The sequence below is a fragment of the Heliconius melpomene genome, chromosome 3 (genome assembly GCF_056956725.1).
Source record: "Heliconius melpomene rosina isolate 202511_hmr_F chromosome 3, ASM5695672v1, whole genome shotgun sequence".
NCBI lineage: Eukaryota > Metazoa > Arthropoda > Insecta > Lepidoptera > Nymphalidae > Heliconius > Heliconius melpomene.
Genome location: NC_140391.1, coordinates 2,395,297 through 2,423,215, shown reverse-complemented (window position 1 = coordinate 2,423,215; position 27,919 = coordinate 2,395,297). Strand labels below are relative to the sequence as shown.

General features: G+C 30.8%; 3 protein-coding genes across 4 annotated transcripts in view; 2 read left to right on the top strand and 1 right to left on the bottom strand.

The window, feature by feature from the left end:
* Nucleotides 1–84: 84 nt before the first annotated feature.
* LOC146539851 (heat shock 70 kDa protein cognate 2-like) lies at nucleotides 85–4,307 on the top strand. Its single transcript, XM_085207563.1, has 6 exons — nucleotides 85–255; nucleotides 612–1,493; nucleotides 1,613–1,882; nucleotides 1,971–2,072; nucleotides 2,230–2,457; nucleotides 2,974–4,307. Exons 1-6 carry the CDS (start codon nucleotides 85–87, stop codon nucleotides 3,217–3,219), a joined length of 1,899 nt encoding a protein of 632 aa, XP_085063689.1. The 3' UTR covers nucleotides 3,220–4,307.
* On the bottom strand, nucleotides 3,778–14,470 carry LOC146539850 (transmembrane protein 135-like). Of its 2 annotated transcripts, none has more exons than XM_085207564.1 (9): nucleotides 13,947–14,470; nucleotides 13,269–13,399; nucleotides 12,361–12,487; nucleotides 11,411–11,562; nucleotides 10,748–10,859; nucleotides 8,914–9,066; nucleotides 8,170–8,310; nucleotides 7,259–7,425; nucleotides 3,778–5,637 (listed from the first exon to the last, which is right to left on the bottom strand). In XM_085207564.1, exons 1-9 carry the CDS (start codon nucleotides 14,103–14,105, stop codon nucleotides 5,586–5,588), a joined length of 1,194 nt encoding a protein of 397 aa, XP_085063690.1. In that variant the 5' UTR covers nucleotides 14,106–14,470; the 3' UTR covers nucleotides 3,778–5,585. The 2 variants fall into 2 exon arrangements, with proteins under 2 accessions (XP_085063690.1, XP_085063691.1); XM_085207565.1 differs by having other exon boundaries at nucleotides 14,214–14,466.
* A 1,784-nt stretch (nucleotides 14,471–16,254) lies between these two features.
* The window catches only part of twin (CCR4-NOT transcription complex subunit 6-like twin), a 162,017-nt gene continuing 150,352 nt past the window's right edge, over nucleotides 16,255–27,919 (top strand). The window contains exons 1-3 of the mRNA XM_085207329.1: nucleotides 16,255–16,446; nucleotides 24,892–25,007; nucleotides 26,564–26,757. Of these exons, the coding sequence (XP_085063455.1) occupies nucleotides 24,900–25,007; nucleotides 26,564–26,757 (302 nt within the window). The 5' untranslated portion in view covers nucleotides 16,255–16,446; nucleotides 24,892–24,899. The remainder of the gene's footprint in view (nucleotides 16,447–24,891; nucleotides 25,008–26,563; nucleotides 26,758–27,919) is intronic.

Genomic DNA, 27,919 nt, shown 5'->3' with positions numbered 1-27,919 from the left:
ATGGTATGGTCGATTAAAGGTGATTGACGGTTTTTTTTTTATAATTTTTCCTTACCTCATTACATTAGAATTAAAAGCAACATCATGGTGATACCAGCTGTAGGGATAGATCTTGGCACCACGTACTCTTGTGTAGGAGTTTTCCAACATGGGAAAGTTGAAATCATTGCCAACGACCAAGGAAATAGAACCACACCATCGTATGTTGCTTTTAATGATACTGAACGACTTATCGGAGATGCAGCCAAAAATCAGGTAAATTAGAACTTCATTTGTATTTATTTAAAATTATATTCACACTGTATCCCTTACAGCAGGATAGGCAGAGAGAACCTTGTGTTTAGACACTCCGCTCCCCATTTTGAGTGGCGGAACTCAACACCACGTTTTGCTTTGACTGCAGAGCGAAGAAATTAAAATATAATATTAAATAAATATGTCACTTCCTGGAGTGGAATCGAATCCACAACTAGTCGTGTTCATGGTCTTACATTTGTGCCCCTGCGCCACGGCTGGCCTAATTATAAATTATAATGATTTTACAATCGTAGATAAATCTATATGTTTTATAAAATGATAAACACATTTCTCATTTGGTTTAATTTTTATAGATAGCAATGAACCCGAATAACACAGTTTTTGATGCAAAACGTTTAATTGGCCGTAAATTTGAAGATCCCAAAATTCAACAAGATATAAAACATTGGCCCTTTCAAGTTGTCTCTGACGGGGGTAAGCCAAAAATAGTAGTGAACTACAAAGGAGAATCACGTAGATTTAGCCCAGAAGAAATTTCGTCAATGGTTTTGACGAAAATGAAAGAAATCGCTGAAACGTACCTCGGTGGAAAGGTAAAAGACGCAGTCATAACCGTACCAGCATATTTTAATGACGCACAACGCCAGGCAACGAAAGACGCCGGTGTCATTGCCGCTATTAATGTCTTAAGAATTATTAATGAACCGACAGCAGCAGCTCTCGCATATGGTTTAGATAGAGAATTGAGAGGGGAAAAAAATGTACTCATTTTTGATCTCGGTGGTGGGACTTTTGATGTTTCTATCCTTCAAATATCAGAAGGACCTTTATTTGAGGTAACATCGACGGCAGGTGACACCCATTTGGGCGGAGAGGATTTCGACTCTCGTATGGTGGATCACTTTTGTCAAGAATTTGAAAGAAAGTACAAAAAAGATATTAAAAGTAATCCCAAAGCTTTAAGACGTCTACGAACTGTGTGTGAAAGAGCGAAGCGTACTTTATCATCGAGTACTGAAACAACTTTGGAAGTAGATGCGCTGCATGATGGAATAGATTTTTACTCAAAAATTACAAGAGCCCGTTTCGAAGAGTTATGTTCCGATTTATTTCGTCAAACACTTACGCCAGTTGATAGAGCGCTTAAAGATGCTAATTTGAATACAAGAGAAATAAACGACGTCGTTATGGTTGGTGGCTCTACTAGAATACCGAAAATTCAAAGACTGTTACAGGTATAAAATATTCAGTTTGTAATTACTTACATATACCCAATATATTATTTTTCAAGCCAAAATAATATCACCAATAACATTATTTATATTAAAATTACCTACTAATAACTCTATTTCAGGACTTTTTTAATGGTAAAACATTGAACCTATCAATCAATCCTGATGAAGCCGTAGCATATGGCGCAGCTGTACAAGCAGCAATACTTACCGGCATCAATGACACCCGTCTTCAAGACGTCCTACTCGTCGACGTGATCCCGCTCTCCCTCGGTATAGAAACCGCCGGTGGTCTAATGACCAAATTGGTAGTGAGAAACACAAGGATACCTATTGCACAGAAGAAAATTTTCACAACTTATTCTGATAATCAACCTGCTGTTACCATCCAAGTATTATTAACAAATTTAATATTTTATATTTTTATACATATAATATTTTAATGTGAATTAAAAATTGAAGTTCCTTTTTATGTTTTAGGTTTATGAAGGAGAACGGGCGATGACAAAAGACAATAACTTACTTGGCACTTTTAACTTGACTGGAATCCCACCAGCTCCAAGAGGGGTGCCACAAATTGAAGCAAGCTTTAAATATTTTTATATTAATTATTATTGTTATAAATATTAACAAATAACTAGTGTTAATACACTCCGTTCAAATTTCAGCATACATGATTTTTTAAATAAATTTTACAACAATAAGATACAAAACTTTTGATTACCTATTTTTTTTACAGGTAACTTTCGATATTGACGCTAATGGTATTCTTAGCGTAAGCGCACAAGATAGAAGTACTGGAAATTCAGAGCAAATAACTATATCAAACGATGCCGGACGACTCAATCATAAAGAAATAGAAAAGATGCTACACGATGCTGAGAAGTTTAAAGCTGATGATGAGACAGTTAGAAAAACAGTCGAACTAAGGAACCAACTGGAATCCTATCTTTATGGATGTAAGACGGTAAGACATTTGTTTTTATATTTAATAATGATAATATTAAGTATATCTAATAAAGATTATATAACATTAAGTAAGGAAGCCACGGACGATAATGACCAAATTATTATTGTAAACTTATATTTTTATTCATACCCACCATCGGCTAACCTATATAGAGATATTTCTAGGGCGGATCTTAGCTTTGAACTAATCTTTTTATGAATGTAAAGAATTTTTAAAGATTTTTTTTAGTTCCATACTCTTCCGGTATAGGAACAGCCCCCTATTCCTGCGCCCATGGTCTACACCTTCGAGGTCTTATGGTAGACAGTTCACATCAAATCTGTTACCTCTCACTCTTCGCTTATATGTATTTCATATAAGTAGGCGATACGAAATATTCCAGACAAAATGTCCTTGACGTATTATTATTAATGGAATTATATAATTTACGTAACACCTGTTATGTAAACGACATCATCATTCACTGACACATTAATTTCAATTTATAAAAAACAATCTTGTTTTTACCTGTAGGCTGCAGAAAACGCTGGTGACAAACTCTCTGGTACTGAACGTAGCTCAGTAACGGATGAATGCAACAGCCATTTACAATGGTTAGAAACCAATCCGAATGCATCACTATCAGATTTAGAAAAACATTTAAAGGCAGCTCAAGCAGCTTGTCAACCTGCTATGTTGAAGTTGCATGGCACAGCTGGAGGACCGAGCTGTGCGAGACCTGTTAGTTCTGGAGGACCTAGGATTGAGGAAGTCGACTAATTAATGTCAGCTTTTGACAAATATTACTATCACGCAAATACCACGCGCGAAGTGCCTTAACTTAACTAAATGACACTTGTATTACTAATTCTATGTAAGACGAATTATTACATTTCCTAATAAAAAAAATGTTTAACGGTAAACTTACTATGATTAGAAATGACCCAAAATGTAATGGTATCAGATTTAGATCAGTATTCGAAGGCTTCTCGTTTGAGTTTCAATGAGATATTTTTATTTCTATCTATGTAATCTATCTATTTAATTTCTAAATATTTTATCAGTTGTATCCCATTCCCTACTTCCTTGCCTTCCTTTCTTCCTTGTTTCTCTATTTAATTTTTATATTACATATATACCTAGTTAAAGAAAATAAAAAACAACATACCAATGGTTATGAACACACCAAACTGTAATATATTTTTTATAATAAAATATCAATCAAAATAGTTTCATTCAATATATTATACATTTTTATATAAACTTTTATTATTTCTTGTACGTCTCGGTAATAAAACTAAACTAATGTTATAAAGTGTGTCATAAAAAAACAATATATATTTTTAATTTTTTATTCCAAAAATATAATAACAATCTTTATGATAATATACATTTTGGTATTTTAATTAAATCATATAATTCAATTGAAAGTGACGTTATTTCGTTAGAAATAATCATGGAGTCGGAATGTTTTGATTAAAAGAAACATATTTTTAATAAGGCAAACTATTAATATCAATGTTTAATCGCAATTAAAATTATTTATTTGGGACAATATAACATAAGCCTTTTGTGCTAAAAAATATTACCCAAAACAAGAATGAAATGATCCTTCGAGCCGGACTATTTATTAACGATTTTTTTTGTACTTAATTATTACTAAATGACTTACACACTTTTATCCTAAGATTATTTCTCATATATCTTGTGCATTTCATGACATTTGGTAACCACTATAAAAATAAATTAAATTGTTTATACAATTTTTAGGCATCAAATTACATATATTAACGTATAAAGTGAGTGAAGTAAATTTCTTATGGTCATATATTTATCCTTATACGATATGTTCCACTAATTATTTAAATTCTTAAAAAATATAAATAAGTCGTGAATTGTAAATTGATTTTTTTACATACTTTATTGAATGTAATTAAATATTACTAAGTGACCCGTATTTATAAGCTATAAGAATCAACATAGCTCAAGATCGGCTCTCACGATGGATCCCAGGATTAAAAGCGATTTAAATAAGATGGCCTTAAATATAAGATGACAATTAATTACAAAAAAAATGGTAATTAGAAATCATAATAAAAATAAATAACGTTACATTTTAAAATACCACTAATAATTGCACTATATGACAAATATATATAGGTTGTTTTCTTAATTAAATATTTTTTGAAACAGTGAAATATCAGTCAGTGATTATATCAGTAAAAGAAAAAAAAATGTAAAAGTAGTTTAAAAGGGTGGTTCTTTTTTTCTTTTGCCTTTGTAATTTGATTGTCTATGCTAATTCAACGTAACTTTGCTATTTTTTTTTATTTCAATCGTTTATTAGATATATTTTATAGATACCTATTTAATTGGAATTTTAAAATTCACATAAATAAAAATATATTAAAATTAAGTTACCAGCAGTAAATCTATGTGCAACATATATCATTGTTTTTTAACTATCTGCTAAAGGACACCCCACCATAACTTTACCTAACAAATTATACAATATAAAATCTACACATTCACCAATAAAAAAATAAATTTCAAATACAACTAGGTATAATTCAATTCTATGATACTATAAATAAATAGAGCATTTCGTAATCATGAGGTTTGTTTGTGACTTATAAAAGTTTTATATGTTCTATAGTACTGTCGACGAGTCGTGGTCGCCCTGAAATTAGATTTTCTAAAATCAAATCTGCGAAGCCATCTCCGGCTAACTTCAGGACGGCCACGGCTCGTCGCCCGTACTGTATATATTTATCATCATCTAAGCGTTTACTTTCTGTTTCCTAATAATTCAACTTTAATATCAAAATAATATTACTCAATAAGTATAAGTAATTAACATACAATACTAGCGTACTATGGGCAATAGTTTCAAATTCATGTATAATTATAAAAATAATAATTTAAATGTAATGAGTAAATCAAAATTAAACAAAAAAACTACATATCGCTTAGATGATGGTACATTAATGAACAAAAGTACAAATAGATTTTTTTTCTTAAATAATCCCAAAGTTTTAAAACACAAATATCATAAAGAAATCTGCTAAATAAAAAAATCACAGATTTGCACCTATTTTTAATCATAATGATAGTATTAACATAGACACATACTAAGTTTTTTCATTTCAAACGAACCTAAGGATTTTTTGTATGAACGCTGCTTGAATTTCATCGGCTCTGAAAAAAAAAAGTTAATATTCAAAATTAATATGTTATAAGATTAGCAAAGACTAGACTAGTCGGTGAATATCTAAAAGGACAAGAAAGATCCATCAACCGTCTCCGTATTTGCATCCATGTCATTTTTGACGTAACTTTTACTTTTTTAAATCAAAAATACGTATTCTCTGAAAAACTATTAGGTAAGTGTTTTTAAAATTATCAATAGCAATTTTTGTTCTGGCTATCGTGAAAATGAAAAATTTTTTATATCCTGGCTCTCGTAACGAGGCAAAGTGCGATGTTAAATTCCGCCGGAATGTGTCAATACTAGGTTCCTTCTGCCTATACTATGCTAACATATTATATGCGGAATACAGTATAAGGCATTTTTTTAAAGTATTATATTTACATTATTCATTTATTATTTTGTAATCTTCTCAGCTTTTTGTCAATGTAAATTTAATACTTGAAAAATATTACTGAACATTGTTCTAAACACAGCATTGTTTGTAATTTACACTTAACATAATGAATAAATCAATATTTGGAAACTGAATTGATATTTTATATACGTAATGCTAATGCACGGATCGTGACTTCCCTAGACTGAAATACTTCAGTTATTAGTGTATAATGTATTATATTATATGTAAAATTATTTGAACGATTTATTTATAAGAAATCAAATATGCGAAATATTTTTTTATTTATTTTTTTATTTAAAATCATATTTCCATTTGTATGTACAGAAATGCTTAAAACCCACATATAGCAGGAAGTTATTTGCATTATTTTTTGTTGCTATTTTGTTCTTACGTGATTATTCATAGTAAGATGATAAATGATGAAGTCAGGTATTACCGAATAGGCAAAAATAACAAACATTAATTTTACTGTTTACTTTTTAAAAAATAATAAATAATTCATAAAATGTAGAAAAAACAGTGACCAGACATCAAATTAATATTTTAATTTATTATAAAGAGACCAAAAGTAGAAAAAGGAATCTTTAGTACTTATCAAAAAAAATTAATATGTTAAAAATTGTCTCCCAGTTAGTATTAACAAATATTATAATTCAAATTAGTTTATCCTAATAACTACGTGTTTTATTAATAATTACGTTTCGAAATAACTAAAATACATAACATATTATTAATGAGACATCCCACATTAGACACAACGAATAGTATTTTCCTGTACTATAAGATAGTAAGTACACTTGAGTGTTAAAATAATTTTAATGATTCATGGGTTATTATTATTAGTACGGTATTTCCTTGACTTTTTGTCCTTAGTAATAATGCGATAACATATATAGTATTTTTTTTTAATAAGGTAATAAGTTTGTATTGTTTCGTTCCGCATCTAGTAAGGTGGGCAGAGAGAACCTATTCATTCATTAGTCTCAATGTGTTTGTTATATTTTCTATAAAAAATATTTATCACCAATAAGTTTAAAAATTTATAATTAAATTTTATCACTTTAAAAAATAAATTTAAATATTCAATTCCAAAGGATCTAAAGTACAAATCCATTTTTTTATTTTCATTATTCAATTCATTTTGTTAACCTTATCTAAAATCGGAGAAACATAACTAAAAATATAACCTTAAAAAAATTAAAAATACTCACCTATTACTAGTAACTGTGTGCATTAAATTAATAATATATTTGGGACAAACATCTTCATGCATAACTCGTGCGTGGAACAATAGGCCTTGACATAAACAGTATAAGATCTCAACAAGCGGCCAATTCGCCGGTATCGTCCCTTTTTGGTATAGCCATGAGAAAAGAATCTGAAAAGAGAAAGAAATGCAGTTTTAGAGCCGATATATAAAACCGATTTTAACTCTGAGACCGATCTTGAGACGCCTTTTTCATTAATAAATTATAATCTATATATGTATACTATCTATATGTAATGATAGACTCGAGCAATAGATATTCTCTCAGCAACACGCTGTATCGGTCTTGTGTTAAGAGATTTCTCTTAATTTTTCACATAAATTTTGAAATATTGCGGTGGCATCATTATTGTCCTATATGACTTTGTTTTCTTACCAGAGCGGGAAATTAATTCATTTATACACATATAAAATTTAAGATACAAAAAAATAAGACAATATAAAAAACTATTTTACATTATGATATTTTACCGTGTATATTAATACTAGTCAAAACGGCAATTAATTTAAATATTACTGGTTTCATTAAAGATATAACTAAAATACTTATATATTTAAGAATAAATATTACGGAGAATCTTATTTAGTTATTAAAAGAAAATGAAATAAAGTAAAGTTACATGTGATAAATGTGTTAATTAAAATTTATTAACGAAATTGAGTGGTAAGTGAGGAAGACCTCAGTTGACCTACGAAAATAGTGTCTGTGAACTGTGACTATTATTTAAAAATATTGTCATTTTAATTGCAATGTTCCAAATAAAACTTCTAACCCCTAACACCTCTATCAAACAAAATAAAAACAAATAGTAGCATATAATACTACTAATAAATACAAAATCTAAATCCACTTACTTGCAAAGTAGAAGTCAAAGGCGCTAAAGCTATGGGCGTAGACGGCGACGCCCTAAACGCTGCCCCGGCGAGGAAACCCGCGGGAATCGCGTATAGTGCACTATCACGACCATTGGCACGACATAGCAGACATACTATTAACTAAAAATAAATAAAACAAATTTTTATATTTAAAAATTTTAAAGGATTATTCCAAACTTGGGAAAAAAAAAATTTTTTAGAAACGTATAAAATTCTCGCTACGTTCAAATTTTTATGTTTCAAAAGAAATTTATGTTTTCAAAGTCATAGTTATATTTAGCCTCACGCTGTATCCCGTATCTCGAAACGGATCCCATCGTTAAAACACTTCCGTTCCCCTCTTTCCACCGAATTTTTGGGGCAATGCGTGCTTACTCGCGGCACTCAACGCCGTTTTGTTTTATCTGAGCGGAGAAATTAAAAAAATAATATTCTCGAGTGGGGTCGAACACACAACCATCGTATTCACAACCGGACACTCCCACAGAGACACGATTGCGTCAATGCACCGCAATGTGAGTTACGTGCTAATTTTGACATACAAAATCTAAATGTTTAACATTGTCTATTCTCCATTAATATTGTAACCATTTAGGTAAACATTTTAATTTTTTGTCTGTCTGTCTATCTTTGTCTCTGTATTTAACAGTTTGTCTCTGTATCTGTTTTACAGGATGATGAAAATGGTAGCAAAGCTATCAATAAACATATTATTTTCCTTACCCTATATATTCCAATGTAACCTCCAAAAAACAGTCCAAGTTTCAAATGCGAAAACTTCAATGATTTTAAAGCTTTAGCAGGTGTGAGTATTCTCGGTATGATTGTTCTTAACGCCGTCATTATGACACCGACGCCGAATAATTGCGCAGCACCCTACAAAAATACAACATAATATAGTATTTTCTTTAAAATAAACACAAATTCCCCAATTTGTAAAGTAGTCAGTTAAGAAAAGTAAGATTGAACGTATAGTTTAGTGGTGAGAGCGTTTGGACGTTAAAATTTCGCAATAATAATTTTTTAAGCGTTTTTTTTAATTTAATCTTAGCCCATGGCCAGAAGACGGATATTTTAAATTTGGCTTGTCTGTCTGTGTGTCCATGTGGGCATCTGTAGCACCGCAGCTCCTGAATTAATTAACCGATTTAAGTGCGATTTATAATCGAATTAGTAGTTTAAGAGCTACTAGCACATTACCAGGGCGAGGTTTGTTACTAAATTATTAAAGTTATTTGTGTTGGGGTTTTTATAAAATTTATATTATTTATAGTTCTTTCTTAAGAATAGTAAATATTATCGCAAAGAAATCTTATGTTTCTTAAGCAAAGAAATTAATTTTAATTGTACGAAACAATTATTATTATTGCATGAGTTAAAACAACCTGCAATTACCATAATTATAATGGCAAAATATAAGACAGAAATTAAAAGAATATTTTTGCAAGGTAAAATAAAATACTGTATGAATACTGGTACTTAAATAGTGGCGTTAAAAATCAAGACAGTTTGTACACAAGTTATTACATTTTTATGAATAAAAATTAATTACAATTCTACGGATTTGAAGTAAATTTTTTTTTTTGTTTTTTTACAGACATTTTTGTATTTTAAACACTTCGTTTCGAATTACAGAGAAGGCGGAGAGAAAATAGTGTGAAGAGTCCGTTCTCGTTAATATAAGAGATATTCCGTATTAAGAACGGAGAAATGAAAATAACGAAATCGAAATTATTATACAGGTGAATGGAGGAAGAAATATTATCAATAATTCAAAGTAGATACATATTCAAGTTTAATGTTAACAACAACGACCCTCTTATAGCTTTTTTTCCAGCTTTACGCTGTATCCCGCGTATAGCAGGGTACCACGTGCAAAGACACTTAGTTTAGAAAAGAGTTATCCAGTTATCCAAATAGGTATCGAACCTACCACCATCCCTATCACGATCTTAGGTCAAACCCTGACTCACTGCACCCCAATGGCTTCCATTAATATATTTATATTTTAGCAAAAATTACAACTACACCATATTTTTTCCTTTACAACAAAAAATGTCGTCACAGAAGGAAGTAGAAGGTAAAAACAAGTTACACAATGAACCAAATCATTGGGAAAACAATAATGACGTAAATACAAAACCGTAAACGTCTTTATACATATTTGTTACTATTATTATAAATTTTACTACTTCGTAGGTAATTACACTAGTTTATCCTGGTAGGCTTATTTTCTTATATTTAAAGTAATTAATATTTTTGAGGTTATCCTTAACAAGCAAACAACAAAAATTTACCCTCATTGTGCAAAATATGTTAATTGATACACATAATAGTTGTAGGTTCAATTTTGGGAAAATCACATTTAAGAATGATAACTATTCATCTTAGTAGTTCATTTTGAATTGTTCATAGTCCTAAGCTATTGCAGACAACTAAAAAAAAATTAACAATCGAAACTTAAAATAACTTAGTTGTTTTGAATAAATAAATATGTTAATGAATGAATAAATTGAAGAATCTACCAAAATAAATTACTAATAAAATCGTACATTACCTTAAATATATAATTTTTGCATGGTCCTTTATGGGGGCATGCCGGACTTCTGCCCTCAATTCCTGTAATCGGCTCTCCCACTTCTTTAGACACTCGTGGCGGAGTGAAGAACCTATAGAGAAAGCATTTTTAATTTCATACAAATTAATATTTTTATCTAAAGCTTACTGTACGGTCGACGAGTCGTGGACTCGTGACCGCCCTGAAGTTACGTTTTCTGAACGTTTGCACTTAATTCAGTAAGAAACAGTTATTTTGCAGTTCATCTTTTTTATGTGAGATAGCATTAAATTATTAGATTATAATCTGAAGCTTTATTCATAACCGGTGAAACTGTAGCTAACTTAATAGTAAAAATAATGCCTTTCTGGTTCGACTCAAAGAAAACTTCATATTAAAATATAGGTAGGTATACTGTCCTTAGCCTTAGTTTATTTGTAAGATAACTATCAGAATCCATTTTTGGCATTTTTGTTGGTTTAGTTAAACACGTATCACGCAAAGAGTACAAAGTCAATATAAAAAACTTATATAGGTAGATAGAAAAAAGTTATAAACTCACGAGTAAAATTTAGTTTTCGTTACATTGCATATAATATGCCATAATTGGGGGGAAAACACGTAAAATAAAAATATACAAATATATAAAAAAATAAACATTACCAGAACAATGGAGTACGTTTAGCGTTTTCCCTCTCTAATCGCATTAAATAGAAGAAGACGGCACTACCAAGCATAAATATTAAAGTCTCTTTTCCACGTGACCGTCGAAGCCATCCTTTTACTTCTAATGTCCGTGTCCAATATTCAAATACCTATAAAAAATTATAGTATAAAAAGCTACTTTTTTTGGGTTTCGGTAAAATGGGACCTTATTACTAAAACTCTACTGTCCATCCCTTCACCTGTTCCTTGATAGTTAGAAAGTTGAAATATGATGAATTTCTTTTGCCCCTGTACAAACAAATATTAAGAACCAAAAAAATAAAATAGAAGTTTAAGAGCGCTCTCATACAAAAAACGTGTTTTTTGGCATTTTTAAAGATATTGGTGCAGAATACTTTTTGCGTAAGCTCGACTTACACTTGGCGAGTATTATTTAATATTCATATATGTATAACAGTCTAGAAACCTAGTGTATAAAGGCAAACAAACAAATCTATTTCAAAACATTGTTTCACCAATATCTATTTAAAATAAAATAACTAGCTTTTACTGCGGCTTCATCTGTTTAGTCACATTGAAAAAACTAAGAGTTGTGTAGGACACATGACAAGCCATTCTAGTCTGATAGATTATCTATCCAACACAAAAGATTTTTTTACATTATTATTAATTGTTCCTAAGATTAAAGTGTTACAAATAAACCTTGTATTAAGACATTCCATTCCCCACTTTCTGCTGAATTCTGGAGGCAGTGCGTGTTGAGTGACAGAACTCAACGCCGCGCTTTGCCTCGACACCAGAGCGAAGAAATGGAAATATATATCAAACATAATAATTATTTCACTTCCTCAAGTGGGGATCGAACCCACAACCATCGCACTCACTCAATTCACACAGTCACACTCACTCAATTTATCAATTAAACAATTCTTCATTAATATACTTACCAAATTAACAAACAGATTGACAACCAGAACTCTTCTGTATGGAGGCTCAAAGTAAACGGCCAAACCACTTACTGTACATGGCAACAAAACTGTTGTATAATATGAAAACTGACTGAAAAATAGTTTTCTGCAAAGAAATTAAAAATATTTAGTTTTTAGGGCAGATGTGATGCAGGAGAAACAGTATGCGTAACATGGTAACGAGGCAAAGCGCGGCGTTGATTTTTGCCATTTAACATGCAATGTGTCTCAATCTTTAATTTTAATATTAATAATATTTGTAAATTTACAAACTATTTCTACAGATATATTTATTAGCTTCACAATGAATCCTGCCAATAGTACAGGCAGACAGTTCCTTACTATCTGTCAAATTCTAAAGGCATTGTTTATCTAGTGGGGGAACTCAACATAAAATAGTATCTATTATATATTATTTTATACTATTGAATATGTGGATAATTGTTCAGTTTCATACTATATCTTGGATCTAGCATGGAACACAGAGATGTCTAGTGTCCATGCCTAACATTGTTTATATGCAGATGAACTAGATACAAAGTGTTGATTAGCAGAATTCAATGATGTGCTTTGTCAAGAACATGGAAATGAAAATAATTCACAATCCGGCATGAAAATTTAACATCACACAATTAATTAAAAAGTGATTTCTTACAGTAGGTAGTTTACATAGATATAGAGATAAGTATTGCATTTACATATAACACATATTTTTACAGGCAATCATATTTTTTGTCTTAGATATCATTATTAGTGACACATTGGAAAGATTAGAACCCACAGATTTGAATACTTTAGTTAACTCTCTCATCTTTATAATAATTATGTTTTCTTTTTACACATATTGTAAAATTATTTATAATCAAAAATTAAAAAATATATATTACCTAAATATACAATTTAATGTTACAAATGAACTGCCAACAGTAAGACCAAAAATTCCTGATTTTAAATAAAGCTTAAACTGCTCTATCATCTCTTTTTTGCTCAATTTTTTACCTCTCATTAATATTTGAATCTGAAAAAAAAGGACATACATTTTTACCTATAACATAATACATTTTATAGTTAATATTAATAATATTTTATGTGTGTATATATGTATTTTTTATTGAAATAATCAATTCTCTAGAGCAGGGATTACAACCATTTCCAAGATTTTTGCTATTGGAATCTATCCCACGATGCTATGACACAGAAAACTTCATAAACTAAATCTAGACAATTAACAAATAAGCACCTCTAAAGATATTTTAATTAAAAAAGTGATCCATCGATCTTAAAATTTTGTATGAAAACCACAATTAAATTTGTAATTAAAATAATGCTGTTGATAAATGCAATAAGATATTACAAAGTAATAAGTATTAGTAGTGTAGCTTAACAAATTGAAAAATAAAACAGATTATATAATTAATTCCTCAAATAGATTAGATAAATGTAATTTTACAACTCGATTGGATTTTTAACAAGTAAAATATAAAATGTTGGATGATATTAAAATATATTTTATAAAATTTATAACATAAATCAGAAGAGTATGTATATAAATAGCAGTTACTTACAAGATATACCATTGCATAGAATTTGTAGCTTCCTTTTATACAGCTCATCAGCATTGAAGCTGTAGCATCAGAGCATTTATATGTCCAAGGATGGATTAATGTATTACATTCACAAGCACTACAGGCTTTGTCAAACCAATATTTACTAGCTTCAACCATTTTTAATAATTATAACTTACTATATATAATCAACTGCTCACAAATTAAGGGTGCATGCACAAGTTTTATGGTAAACAAGAATAATATATCTTTTAAAATAACACTAACGATCGCCGAGTAACGAGGACAATCGTTGACTGAGCAAATTCTCGGCTCGTAGATAAATCAAACCAGTTGTGCACTGCAGATATCGACAATACAACTCAATGGCGTGTAGTCATTTAATGTGTTTTTGTCATTTTAGCGGAAATTAAAATATAATAAGACAATATTGTAATTTCAAAATACGTCGTGGGTATATTCAGAGATAGCTCATAATTTTGAAAATAACAAGAGTTGAAAATTGGTATCCTGTTTAATAAATAAGAAATGCAAATTCTTGGTTCTCTGTCAGCTGTCAATATCATTTCGTTAGTCTGTCAAAATATCACAGTAGATGACAGCAGACAGACATACAAAAGTTAAACTTAGCCATAGATTATTCATTTTATTTATAAAAAACTATATTTTTATGTAACCTCTTATGAAAATGTTGTTTTACAACTTTTGATACTTCCGTTATGTATCTCTTGCAATGTTTTATTAAGTTAAATAGCATTTAGCAACTTCACACGTTTATTTAATAAAATCAGGATTTTATCTTTTATATTAATAGTAGACTGAGATCCTAGGGCCCCCAGACATACATCATTTTAGCAAGCTTAAATTTTTGAAAGTGTAGTTAAGACGGTATACTTACTAAGTTACAAATGGGGCCCTTTTAGAGTTATAGACACGCTCACACACTGCGTTAAAGTAGAAACGCTCATATTTAAATATATTTTTAAGAATAATGTAAAAAATGCATATTTATTATTACCAGAACAGTTGCTTAAAAATGGGGGAAACTACGTTATACTAGCAAGCTTCAATTTTACATATATTATAAACGGAGTATTTCAAGACCCCTTATAACGGGCTACTTCTTAATGGGCCCCACTTTCGAGTTAGTGACTACGCATACTATCTTTACTATATACCTATCCAACTCATAGTCCTCAAAATTTCAGCTTTATTCAAATTACGAAGGTCTGGAAACCCTGAGGTCTTGGACTATAGACATAAAGTCATATCACTTTTAATTCGAACATATACGCAATATATAGAAACATAAAAAATAAAATTATTTTGGAGGCAATTACTAAATAGGATTAACACAAAAAATAATGCAAAAAAACTTACAATTGGTACTAGATGTATCGGTGTCCAAAAAAATAACGACCCCTTTAAGCAGCTTCCCATCATTGTGAATAAGGCTTCAGTGCAACTATCGGTCCATGGATGAATTATTAAGCCACAAGGATACCCATGTAGATCAGATTTATCAACAAGCAATTTGCTAACTTCCACCATTTTTATTAAATATAGCAAAAAGTCAAAATATATTATTAATTTCAGTTAAATGACAGTCGTTGTGCCGTCTACAGATCATAATTTACTGAAATTGTAACCATATTCATTTACTATCGCATTGTTTTGCAGTAAGTTCAATAGGGCAAAATATGTATGTAATCATTTACATATATTTGAATTTGAACACTATCCATTTTCGTATGGTGGCAGAAAGTTAATAAGGTCAATGTATTATTTCTTTGATATACATATTATAATGTGAATCTCGGTTAATTTCAATAGAAATAGAATACGAGTAAGAATACTATTTAGTAAGAATACTTATACCTTTGCATTATTTTTACTAAACTAAATTGATTTGAATAAATGTTATATATATAATGTATATAAATAAATGTTATATGATATTTGATATACCATATAGACCATTGTTTTCCGTAGCTTCGTTTGTGTGGCCTTACAACAAAACTATTTACTACAAAAGTAATTCTAAAATAAGTTACATAAAGTAATATTATAAACAATGCACGTTTTATAATAGGTAAATATTTTTTCTAATAGTGTATATTACTATATATGCATACATTTTCCTTATAAAAAATTATTAACTTAGCAATATATTGTGCCATATTTAATGCTATCACATAAAATTATTAATATTAAGTTATAAATACTGAATTTATGTAAGAATAAAATTAATATACATAATATGTGACAGCTAATTATTTATATTTACAACAATTTTGTTTCTAGCTTTTTGTCTATGGTTAAGAACGCGACCCACTAAAAAGATTTTAGAATTGGCCGCTAATGTCGATTGTCGCTGCAGTCGGTAAATGGACGTTTGATGTGGTGTTTGTCAAGATTGTGCTATTTGTGTGTTTACAGTGACTTGTATCCCGTTACTATAATCCGAATTGAAGTTAAAGCTTTTAAGGAGTAGATGAAGGTACGTGACATATGTTTAAATAGTTATTTTCACATTTCTTTTCATCTCGAATGTCGATTGTGATTTGGCGCTTGGAGACCGTCAACTGTGCGTCGACCCATCTCTTTTATGTCAGCTGTATACAAAGATCATACGCATTTACGTTTTTATAGGTAAAATAATGAATTAAATCAGCAATTTTTTGATCAATTCGAACTTTTATAACTGTCGAAAGCTCGTGATGACCAATAATTCCTTTGAATCTTTAGGTTTACCTCCTCAACGACGGAGGTTATGGAATGCATCCGTTGTCCATATTTTTCAAGTGAAGATAGTCTTCTATTAAAGAAAGTCATTTTAATACCCCTAATGATCTCCCGCAGTATTATAAAGGTATCATTTGTACTAAATAAATTCGTATAAATATTTGTAATAACAACTTCAGTATCATTGTTTTCGTAGATAAGTTTAGTATATACGTACAAAATGTAATCATATGTTGTCGTTTTTTAGCGATTAAAATGCATAAAGTCGATGTAGGACTTGTTTAGAGTTGATTACAACCATCTAACATGCTCATATCAAAACTCAATGTCATATGTTTGTCTCAGTGTGACACTGGCCCCAATAGCAACTAATGCTTGTATTACTAAAAGACAATTTTACAGATTTAGTTTATTTCTATTTATTTTACAAATATATTTTATCTTGAGGTTAAAATAAATTCCTTTCTAAATAAACATACATTTACCGTCTAAGACTAGATTCCCTCGTTCTCACCTGCTCTATGTAAAAGCATGAAGCTAAAATAATATTCTGTAAGTAGGTAATTAACAAAATTATACTTCGGATTAAAAGTTTACTAGTGGTAATAATTACTTGTTTACATTGTGATTTTTAGTAATATAACAATTATCATTACTTCATTTGTTTATTTTTTTATATACATACCCAAGAATCATGTAAAAATTTTGTCTCATATCTGTATTGTGAACTTTGGATAAACTATACAATAAATTCAGTTTTATTTATTTTTTCATATTTTGTTTATAGTGCTACCATTTTTAAATTAAATAGTTGAGGTTTAGACAATTTGTCCAGTATAGAAATAGGGAAGTGATTTCAAATGTATTTTGACGATGTTATGATTAAAAAATTAATTACATATCACAATCTTATCAGAAATTATAACCAACATAATATGTAGGAAGTATTTCTTATGCCTTCATCCACATAATTTGTTTACACTAAACTGAGTAAATAATGTGCTGATAAAAGTATTAACTTAGTTACAGAATTAATTTCAAATATAAACTGTTATACTTTTGCATAGTTTAAAATATGTTTTCTTGACATATCCAAAATACACAAATAGTATTTTATATTAATTCAAGTTCTCATACATCTTATTAATTTTATTTTTATTATAAAGTTATTTATATTTATTCACTGCCCTTCCTGTAAATGCGAGGGTTTTGGTTTAGATTCTGTAAATTAATAGTTTTCATGCTTAGGCTAGACAAACATGCTTTAATTCTAAAGTTGTGTGAACAACATTGATGCTGCTAATTTTCAGCTTTGCATAGGTAGGGAAAACCTAGTGTTATTTCTTAATTCTTTTAAGAAGAAAATGTAATGTTACTTTTTAATTCTTTTTTCTCTAAAGCTGGCTTACAGCTGACTTTAAGATACTGTGTTCTGAGTGGCCAAACTCAATGCGGCACTTGCTCTTACCAAAAAAATCCTATCCTACTAATATTTTAAATGTGAAAGTTTATGAGGATGGATGTTTGTTCCATTTTCTTGCAAAAACAAATTTAGATGAAACTACAGAAATATAGTATATACATCAGAATAATTTATTGGCATTCAATTTATGTAAGGATTTTGCATAATTTAGATTTAACATAAAAAGTTAAAGCATGCAATGCTGCGTTTGGGTCGCTAGTGTTAAATAAAGATGGGATAATTTATCCTCACAAGTGGAAATCAAACCTACAACTACTGCAATTTCAGTTAGATACTGTCTGTCTTAAGTTAGTAAGTTAGTTAGAAGAAGAAAAAACATTAAAAAAAAATAAGTTTTTCTACAATACTGTATGTATACAATACACTAAACAATAACAATTATGACAAAGGTGTTATGTGAATATTATGAATAAAAGTTTAATTAAATATATTGGCTTAATCCATTAGTACGACCATGGAATAAATTTTTAAAGTTAAAGTTGGAAATGAACTTTTTAGTCATATTCATATTGACAACACACTTATATTAATATCTTTATTTCTTCGCTCTGATGTCGAGGTGAAGCGCAGCGTTCAGTTCTGCCATTCAACACGCAATGCCTCCAGAATTCGGCAGAAAGTGGGGAACGGAGTGTAACACTAAGTTCCCTCTGTCTACCCTGCTTTGTGCGGGATACAGCGTGAAGCTGATTTTTTTATTTAACATTGCGACGGCCAACATCGGTACTGTTTTTTAGTATCAATATGCGTAAATCTTAAACGGTACGGAATGAAGAATGCGTGTTTAACATTTCACGCCAGTGAAACTGTAGGCATTGCCATTGCACACTACTATACATATACTTAGTCTCTAATAGAAATAACATGTTGTATTCCGCAAATAAGAGAGTAGACACAGGGAAGTTAAATTAAGAGACTCCGTTCTACACTCTGCTGAATTTTCGAGATATAGCGAGTTGAGAGGCGGAACTTAACGCCGGGTTTTACATTAGATTACTCAATCCACATGGAAATCGAACCCTCAACCGTGGCGCTTATAGTAACTACCGCTTTAACTCAGTACTGTACCTACTGGGGTTTATATAAATATGTTATCATCAGAATGGCTAAGATGTAATGAAAACAAGTGAACAGATCTTGCCTAATCTTGTCACGTTTTAAAACTTTGATTGCGTTCCGTTTCAGTTGGGCAATTTAGGAATTACGTTTAAAATGGATTGTTTTTACGAATTATAACAATTTTTTGTAATCGATAACCATATTATAAAATAACAATATTAAAAGCATTATTGTGTTCAATAAATAAATCGATTTATACCGAATAAATTGTACACTAAAATCGTAAAATTCTTACGAAATAGTATTGTTGTTTAGTAAATTACGATTTTAGTGAATTCAATAGTCAATTCGTTTATTTTATAACCAATTGTAGAATTTACCAACAAACAATACCTACTATTTCTTAACAATTTTACGTTTTTAGTGAGTTCTATACATACAAACGTAGAGTTAGTAGAGTATACGTATTTAGACACCTAAAAATATATGAATGCCATCACACTCTTGTAAACCTATTGTTCTTTGTTTTTGTGCAACACGTTTCTTAGCGATCCTCGAAACCATGTTTTACTTTTAACTGGACTATTGGCCAATGCAAATATTAGACTAACATGTGCTGTTTTAAAAGCCTTCTCATTTAATATTGTAATGCTTACTAAACTGCTGCTATACTATTATTATATTTTTAAGTCATTTAAAGAGACAAAAATAAACAGACATTGTAATGATATTCAGTAATTAATATTAAACATTTTGTATTCGGTAAAAAAAATTATCATTATACCAAATTGCATTTCAGACCACATCCTTCAGTTACATCCATTGTGACATACCAACTGTACGATATCCTCAACCAATCTAATTTTATGTAGAATTTTTACAATTTGGATTTAACTTATTATGAAAGTACTTGTAACTTTAGTTAAGCGTAGCGGAATAGTTTTGGATGCGATGAGATCAATGCTCAATATCCTAAGTAAAGTTTTTGATCGTTTTTTTATATCTTGTTGTGAAAGTCGACTCCACCAATTTCAAGCTTCAAGAAACGGAAAAATAAAGATTAAATTTAATTTTAGTATATAGATAGATATCGTTGAAATTTAGATTTGTGTTATAGAAAATTTAACGATTGATCAATAATTTTAAAAATCATTATAATGTAATAGTTTTGACGGAGTACTTGAACACTAGGCCCAGCTAGGATAAGCTAAAAAAAGACGTAACTTAAAATCTCAACGATGCTTCCTATGAAAATGATACAATTTAGAAGATATAGTGTTAACTTAACTTTGAAACCAAAACTTTTCAGTATAAAAATGTGATGTTAAAACGAATTCTATTCGTTCACGTTGTAACGATCCTGACCGGACTCGCCGATCTGACACTTAATCAATAATAATAAAATGTAACACGGAATCACTTTTATTTGGTGCCTATGAAGTACAAACTTTGTTTAGGATTTTATTTACGTAAGAAATACAATAGACAAAATAAACGAATTCTAAGGCATTGCTATGATTTGTGTAAAATCTCTTCAAGGAGTAGAGGTAAGGAAATACATTTTTAGAAGAAAAACTAACCAATTTTTTTATGCAATTCCAATTCCTCCATTCGATCTACAGTTTGATCTGAACGAATAATCATTATTCGAAAAATTAACATATTTTTAAAATTGTATCGGCACATTGCGATTTTGCAGCAGGATCTTAGTTCTTAGGCCATAACTAAGACAAAGGAATACTTGGACTGTTACTACTTTCATATTATGAAAAAGGATAATTAGTAACTGTTACACATAAAACCCTTCAATATTGACGATTTTACAGTTGTCCTCACTGACTGAGGTAAGACGCACGCACAGCCGTAACCGCTGATGGTAGAAACGTGAAATTTGGACAGATGTTTACTTTCGTAAACTGGACATCCACTAAGAAGGGATTTTGAAAAATTTTTACCTTAAAGGTGTGAAATAGGGGATGAATGTTTGTATGGAAAAAAAATTAAATCGCCACCGATTTTAATAAACTTTTAAATGTAGACTCTTAAAAATATTTCATTGAACACATGTTTCGTGGTTTATTAGAATTCACCCCTAAATAAGCAAGCGAAGCTGCGTGCGTCCGCTAGTAGTATTATAAAAGTTTTCCTAACATAAACGAACAGTATATTTGTTGCAGTCGTAAAGCCTTTGTTTTCCTTTTGTACCGGCCTTGACTTTAATTATTACAAGACCGCTATTAGCATTAAACTACAATTAAACAAAAACTAAAGAATTATTAACTCGAATTAAACTCTATTTATTTAAATAGATCTCCATAAAACATTGAGATTCTATCATTTCGTTCTATTTATCATAATCATATTTAGTTGGTATCCTTTGTTATATATTTTTTAAATGTTTCTTACTTAATGTTATTGTTATCTATGGTCATGGAAAATTGTTAATTTTTGTTTTTGAAATAATGATTAGTTTTAAATCTATTTTTGCGTTATACAGCAGCTGGATTCTTATTTTTTTAGCTTTACGCTGTAACCTGCATATTGCAAGGTAAGCAAGGGTAGTCCAGGAACACCTAATTCCCGAGGCTTGGCGTGTTGAACTTCGGAACTCAGTGCCATACATTTCCTAGTTATCTGGAAAGTGATAAGACACGGCATGAACATATTAAATATTTAAATCCCCCAAGTGGGAATCGAATTCGCAATCGTATCGTTTATAGTCGCTCGCTTATGCCTCCTGCGCCACGGCGGCCTCAGCTGGATTCAGTAAATTCATAATATTGTTAAAACATTCGTGATTTAAGTGCTATCTTTTTTTTATTTTTTTTCTGAAACATTTTCACTTAACTACTTTCTAAACTGAAAAATAATACAAAATGACCAGTAAACATTGTTTGTACTCGGCGATATCGTGAGAATAGGCTTCACAATGTTATCCAACGTCCATTTGCAGTACTGAACGGGCTATATTAATTAAAATTTAAAATATCTTCTACCTATACAAGTTTCAACGATAGTGGAAACGCGAGTTCGTGCTCTTATCAACTGAAATTCGGACAGTAGTTAAAGTGATAGTGTTACCGCATTTGAATTTTGATATATTTACTACGACATTATTGAAAAAATATCTCGTAAGTTTCAAATCTAATAATTATAAACACAATTTTATTATTAAAATATATTCGGTAAATATTGTCAAATATTTAGTAGATTTATTATAATACTAATATTATAAATGTAAGTTTGTTTGTTACTTTGCTTTCACGACAAAACGACTCAACCGATTATAATGAAACTTTGTACACATAATCTCAAAGATATTAGGGAAGACAGGATACTTTTTTATTGAAAATAAATATTATTCTTTGTCTACAATATAAAAATAAGTTTCAGCGAGCGAAGCCGCGTTTGAGTATTTAATTTTAACAATATAACAAAGGCTATACGATGACTAATATGAGTAATACTTGAGCCTGACTATTCAAATGACTGACATATAGTTGTGTACGTTTCCATTTTGTTAAAAATCAATACATATTAAAATAAACTGATAAGGCCGTTGTGGTGCGGGTGTACATGCGTGCGAATGTAGACGCAACGGTTGTGGGTTCAATTCCCACTCGTGAGCATAAATTATTTCCTCGCGCTGGCAAGAAGACAGTGAGGCGTTGAGTTCCACTACTCAACACACAAAGCCCCAAGAATTCGGCGTAATGTGGGGTACGGTGTCTTAATTTACGGAGTGTTTCAACACTAGGTTCCCGGGTTCCCTCTGCTTACCCTTCTATAGCTAAAAAAATAAAATAAACCTGTCTTTGTTACACTAGAATTAGTGCCTCCAACGCTTTCGATAACCATCCGTAATCACTGGTGAGGCAACCGCGTCGATTTTGGGTCTCGGCTTGAATGGATTAGAAATTGGCCTACTTCGTGTATCGCAGAATAATAATTGTAATCTCGCTTTACAAGATTGCGTTTTACTGAAACGCTTCAGAACGGTCTATTCTGGCCTATGTTAGAAATCAGGTTTTCTTTATCCGCGATAAGGAAAGGATTTTGGGATATTACTTTTATTCCTTTATTTTAAGCATTTAGAGGCATTTACTTCCTATGTAGCGTTACTCTACAACAGTGGTCCCCAACCAGTGGTCCGCAGAAGCCTTAAAAGCTGAGCCTGAAAAATTAGAAATAAACGAAATGTTACTTTTAAATTGCAAGCAACTTCTCAGTCAGCTTATAAAGTAAGGCCCATATTTATAAAATAGCTTTCAAGTCTCTTGAGATGCCGAAATACTCAAACTTGAGATGCCGTTTTCGTTCATAGACATATAATTTATAAATGAAACCGGCATCTCAAGATCGATCTCAAACTTGAATGCGGTTTAAAAATACTTTTTATACCGTTAAAAACATAATTGTTATGACGAATAATACCGTGAAAGTAACGTACGGTGTTATCTTGAGTGTGCCAGTTTGCATATTACGGGTATAATTTTGGCGTAGGTATTGTAAGCGAAATAAGCGGAGAGTGGGTCAAATTGTTATTGTGTCATCGCCTGCCCGCGGAATCGCTCACGTAGTGGCGTGGTGGTTGAGCAACGGACCGCGTTTCGTTTTTATTGTATAATGTTTGCACTGATCATATTGGGGCTACTTTAATGGTACTTTCGAACTATGTAACAGTATTGTAATTTTTTTTGTATATAATATAAAATGGATTTTTTTTAACATAACCATTCTTGCATTTATAGATAAAACTATTTGGTACTATATACATATATGATTACGATAATAATCTTTATTATCTAAATAGGAAACATACAAGAATTGGTTTTACTTTTTCGATTTGGTTATTTAGAAATATTATGTCAATGGCTATCTAAACTAGGAACTAAATTTACTTTTATTAATATGGTATATAGCTATCAAATAAGCTGGAACATAGTGAACATTGAAAATAAACTGGTCTTTAATAGTAATAAATTCGTAAGTAGTAAATTCTGTCTCCAACAAATAGCTAAATTTACCAATTTAGTAGCATAACAAGTTAACAAGTGTTTACTTAAGAGGCCAGTCGTGGCGCAGGAGCCCAAGCACGTGACTGTTAGTTTGTGGGTTTGATTATCACCCGAGGAAACGAAATACTTTATATTTTAATTTCTTGAATTTAGCGTTGAATTCTCACCCCACAACAATGCCCGCAAAATTCGGCGGAAAGTCAGGAGTGTCTTAACACTAGGATCCATGTGCCTACATAAAACTATAAAAAATAGTGTTTACTTTCATATTAGAGAATATACACAGGATAGAGCGAACGTTGAATGGTTGGTCATCATATTTGGCGGTTAGACCGCCAGAGGCGTAGATTAAACAGGATCTATCGGAAAATTTATACAAGTGTTTGTAAATAATTTAGTATTCGTATATTAGACTTTGAAGATCATTACATATCATTTAAGCATATCTAAATAGTAATAAGTTATAGTAGTTTTATTATAGGTTGTATACAATATTAAAATTACCTCAGTACAAATGTAATTTGCGTACATATATTTAGTTTTATATTACGTAACTGTAATGGTGTATCGTTTTACGTATAATCTATTCTCAGTTATTTTATGTAAACATATTTTGAACCCGATCGTTGTGGCGCTTCAGGTGACAGAATGTCTCGCAACAAAGACAGGCATGAGGGCGCGAGTGGGCGCACGCACCACATCATGTCGGAGGCGGAGCGCGCATCTGGCAGGCGCGGGGGCTGGACTATGCTTGAGGTAATGCTTCATTTTACTTGGTTTTTTAGTGTTTTCTTCTTAAAATGTTAGTTAATAATGTTGAAGATATGTTTTATAGTGTATTATATGGTGGACGTAATTGTGATCAATTTGCATGTCTGGGAGTCAAACAAAAAGAAACAAACACATATAAGTTCCTTTCATTTTACATAATAACATCTGAATATAATATAATATGGTTATTATATTTAGAAATATTTAACTAAACTATTTTTAAAGAATTTCTAGCTCGTATATTGCTATTTGAAGTACCATTCCGAACACTTAAGTTGTAAGTACTAAAAAAAATAACAAAGTAGTTACATTTAAATTGACGTGCTAATTCAGCAATACCTTTGTTGCTAAGAGGCTCAGCCGGCGTGGATCGGTTAAAGCCGCTACAGACGTAACGGTATTATTGAAACGCGTCAACCGTATAATGTAAACGTTTGTGTATTAAACGTTTCGTAAATATATGAATATTTTCATGATAATTGGAGAGTAGTAGTGTGTGTGGCTAGCTTTATTTGGACGACGATACGTTTCTATTGATACCATCTCGCACTTTCGTTTACTAATGAGAGTTAACTGAATTAAATTCATTATAATTACGAAAAAAACACTTTGAAATTGTGAATATAATTTAGTATAGACCATCTACTGTAAAACTGAACTTATAAACACATACTGATGGATAATTACAATGACATAAAAATAGGATCAGCAAAAAACATAATTTCAATAATAAATAAATAACACAATTTTATATATTTTTTTTATTTTATAAGTTCTTAAGAGCAAAAATACCATCTGTCTATATGTATTATATTGTACGTATCTGATAAATTTCTTCATTAAAGAAACTGTTGATTAGAGACAATTCATATAAAAACAAATAATGGATTATTGGTTACCATGGAAACCCCAACCATGAAATCGTAAAAATATTATTTTTGTACAAAGCTTCCACATTATTTGCATTTCATCTCACTTAAATTCTGGATGAAGTTCATAATAGTTCTTCTAAGGACATAAAAACCGAAATTTAATGTCGATTTGAGGCAAACCCATCCACCCATCCAGAAAATGAAACCTTTTCTAATACGATTCATAATTGTGTTATTTGTTTATAGTGCTTGTTACTGTAATTACACTTATTTGTGTGTATTTGTAAGTTCAATGTAAGAGTAGACGGTCTCTCCGTGATATTTAGAAATTGCATTCGATGCTGCATTTGACAGTTATATAAAATATCTATTGTGTCATATGCAGAACAATTTTCAACGCAAGGTAGAGACCGCTCTATCTATATACCTATTGAATAGTTTTAAATTTCTGTTGTTTTGTCTAGAGAGTTTAAGAATATATGTAAATTGTAACAATTATATATTTTTTTTCGGTAAAATGTGGTTATTTATCTCAACCGCTGTGAACATTTGGTTATGTTATACAAAAAGTACAGGTTCAAATCTTGCTTACATTAAACCTATAATAAGAAAAAGTAATATTTGTCTACGGTAAGTTTGACAAAATTTTTTTTTTTTTCAATATTCCAGATAACAGGAGGTGTGCGCGCGTTGGCGCCGCAACTGTTCCAACTGTCTCATCTGACGGCGTTGTACCTCAACGACAACTCCTTACAGCGCATACCGCCCGACATCAGTCAGCTAGTTAACTTACATACTTTGGACATGTCCAATAATAAAATAAGAACGTTGCCCGCTGAGCTCGGTGATCTGATACAGCTAAGGTAATTCGCTTTTTTGTAATGGTTGGTTGTGTTTATATTTAGATGTTTAGAGGCGATTGTGGGTTCGATTCCCACTCGGGGAAATCAATTATTATTTTGTGAATATTTTCATTTCTACGCTGTGATAACAAGGTAAAGCACTGCGTTGAGTTCCGCCATTCAACACGTAATGCCTTCAGAACGCGGCGGCAAATGGGTAACGGAGTATCTTAACACTAGGTTCCCTCTACCTGCTGCGTGCGGGATACAGCGTGAAGCGAAAACAATATGCTTACTATAGGTATAATAATAAATTGAATACTAATATATATTATTTTAGTACGTTATAACGATAATATTTTAGCTTTACTTGCAGACGGTTACTATATATAAGTAATTACTTATAGCCAATTAGGACATGTTCCGAAATTACTTCACAAAAACTTTGGTCAATTCTAGACAATTTCTGCGAATAAAGTTACATTTTCCTTTAACAAGATATTCATTTTGTATAAACAAGATCTGCTCAGACTTGAATTGGAACAGACCGAATTAGCAATTTCGTATTCTAATAGAAGGATTGTATATACAAATATAATTAAATTGAGTTTATGATGATTTATAAAATATACTTACTATAGTCGAGTCGAGTTGAGAGGCCAGTGGCGCAGGGGGCACAATGTGCGCTACGATAGGTTGGGAGTTCGATTTCCAGTCGAGGAAATGATATGTTTAATAGTTTCATTTCTTCGCTCTGGTATCGAGGCAAATCATGGCTTGAGCCGCTCAATACGCAATGCCACCAGTATTCGGCGGAAAGTGGACAGCGGAGTGTCTAACACTAAACTCCTACTGCCTACTCCAGGACTTGTGGGATACAGAGCGTGAAGCTGAAAAAAAAACAGTAAAAGAATTTACTGTATTCAATCAGTTGTAGTGATTAGGATATTAATATTTGGAATTGGATTGGATTGATTGATTGAAATTGGAGCTTAAAATGATGTCTTAATTCTATATGCTTTAAAGATATACTCACGTAGGTATATTGCTTATCCTTTTCAATGAGCATTTAAGTAATTAGTAATAAAATAAAACAAATCTTGATAACTATATCTTATATTTGTTAATAACAAAAAATACCCCGTTTCATAAAATGACCGATTCCACCTCCAAATAAACATTA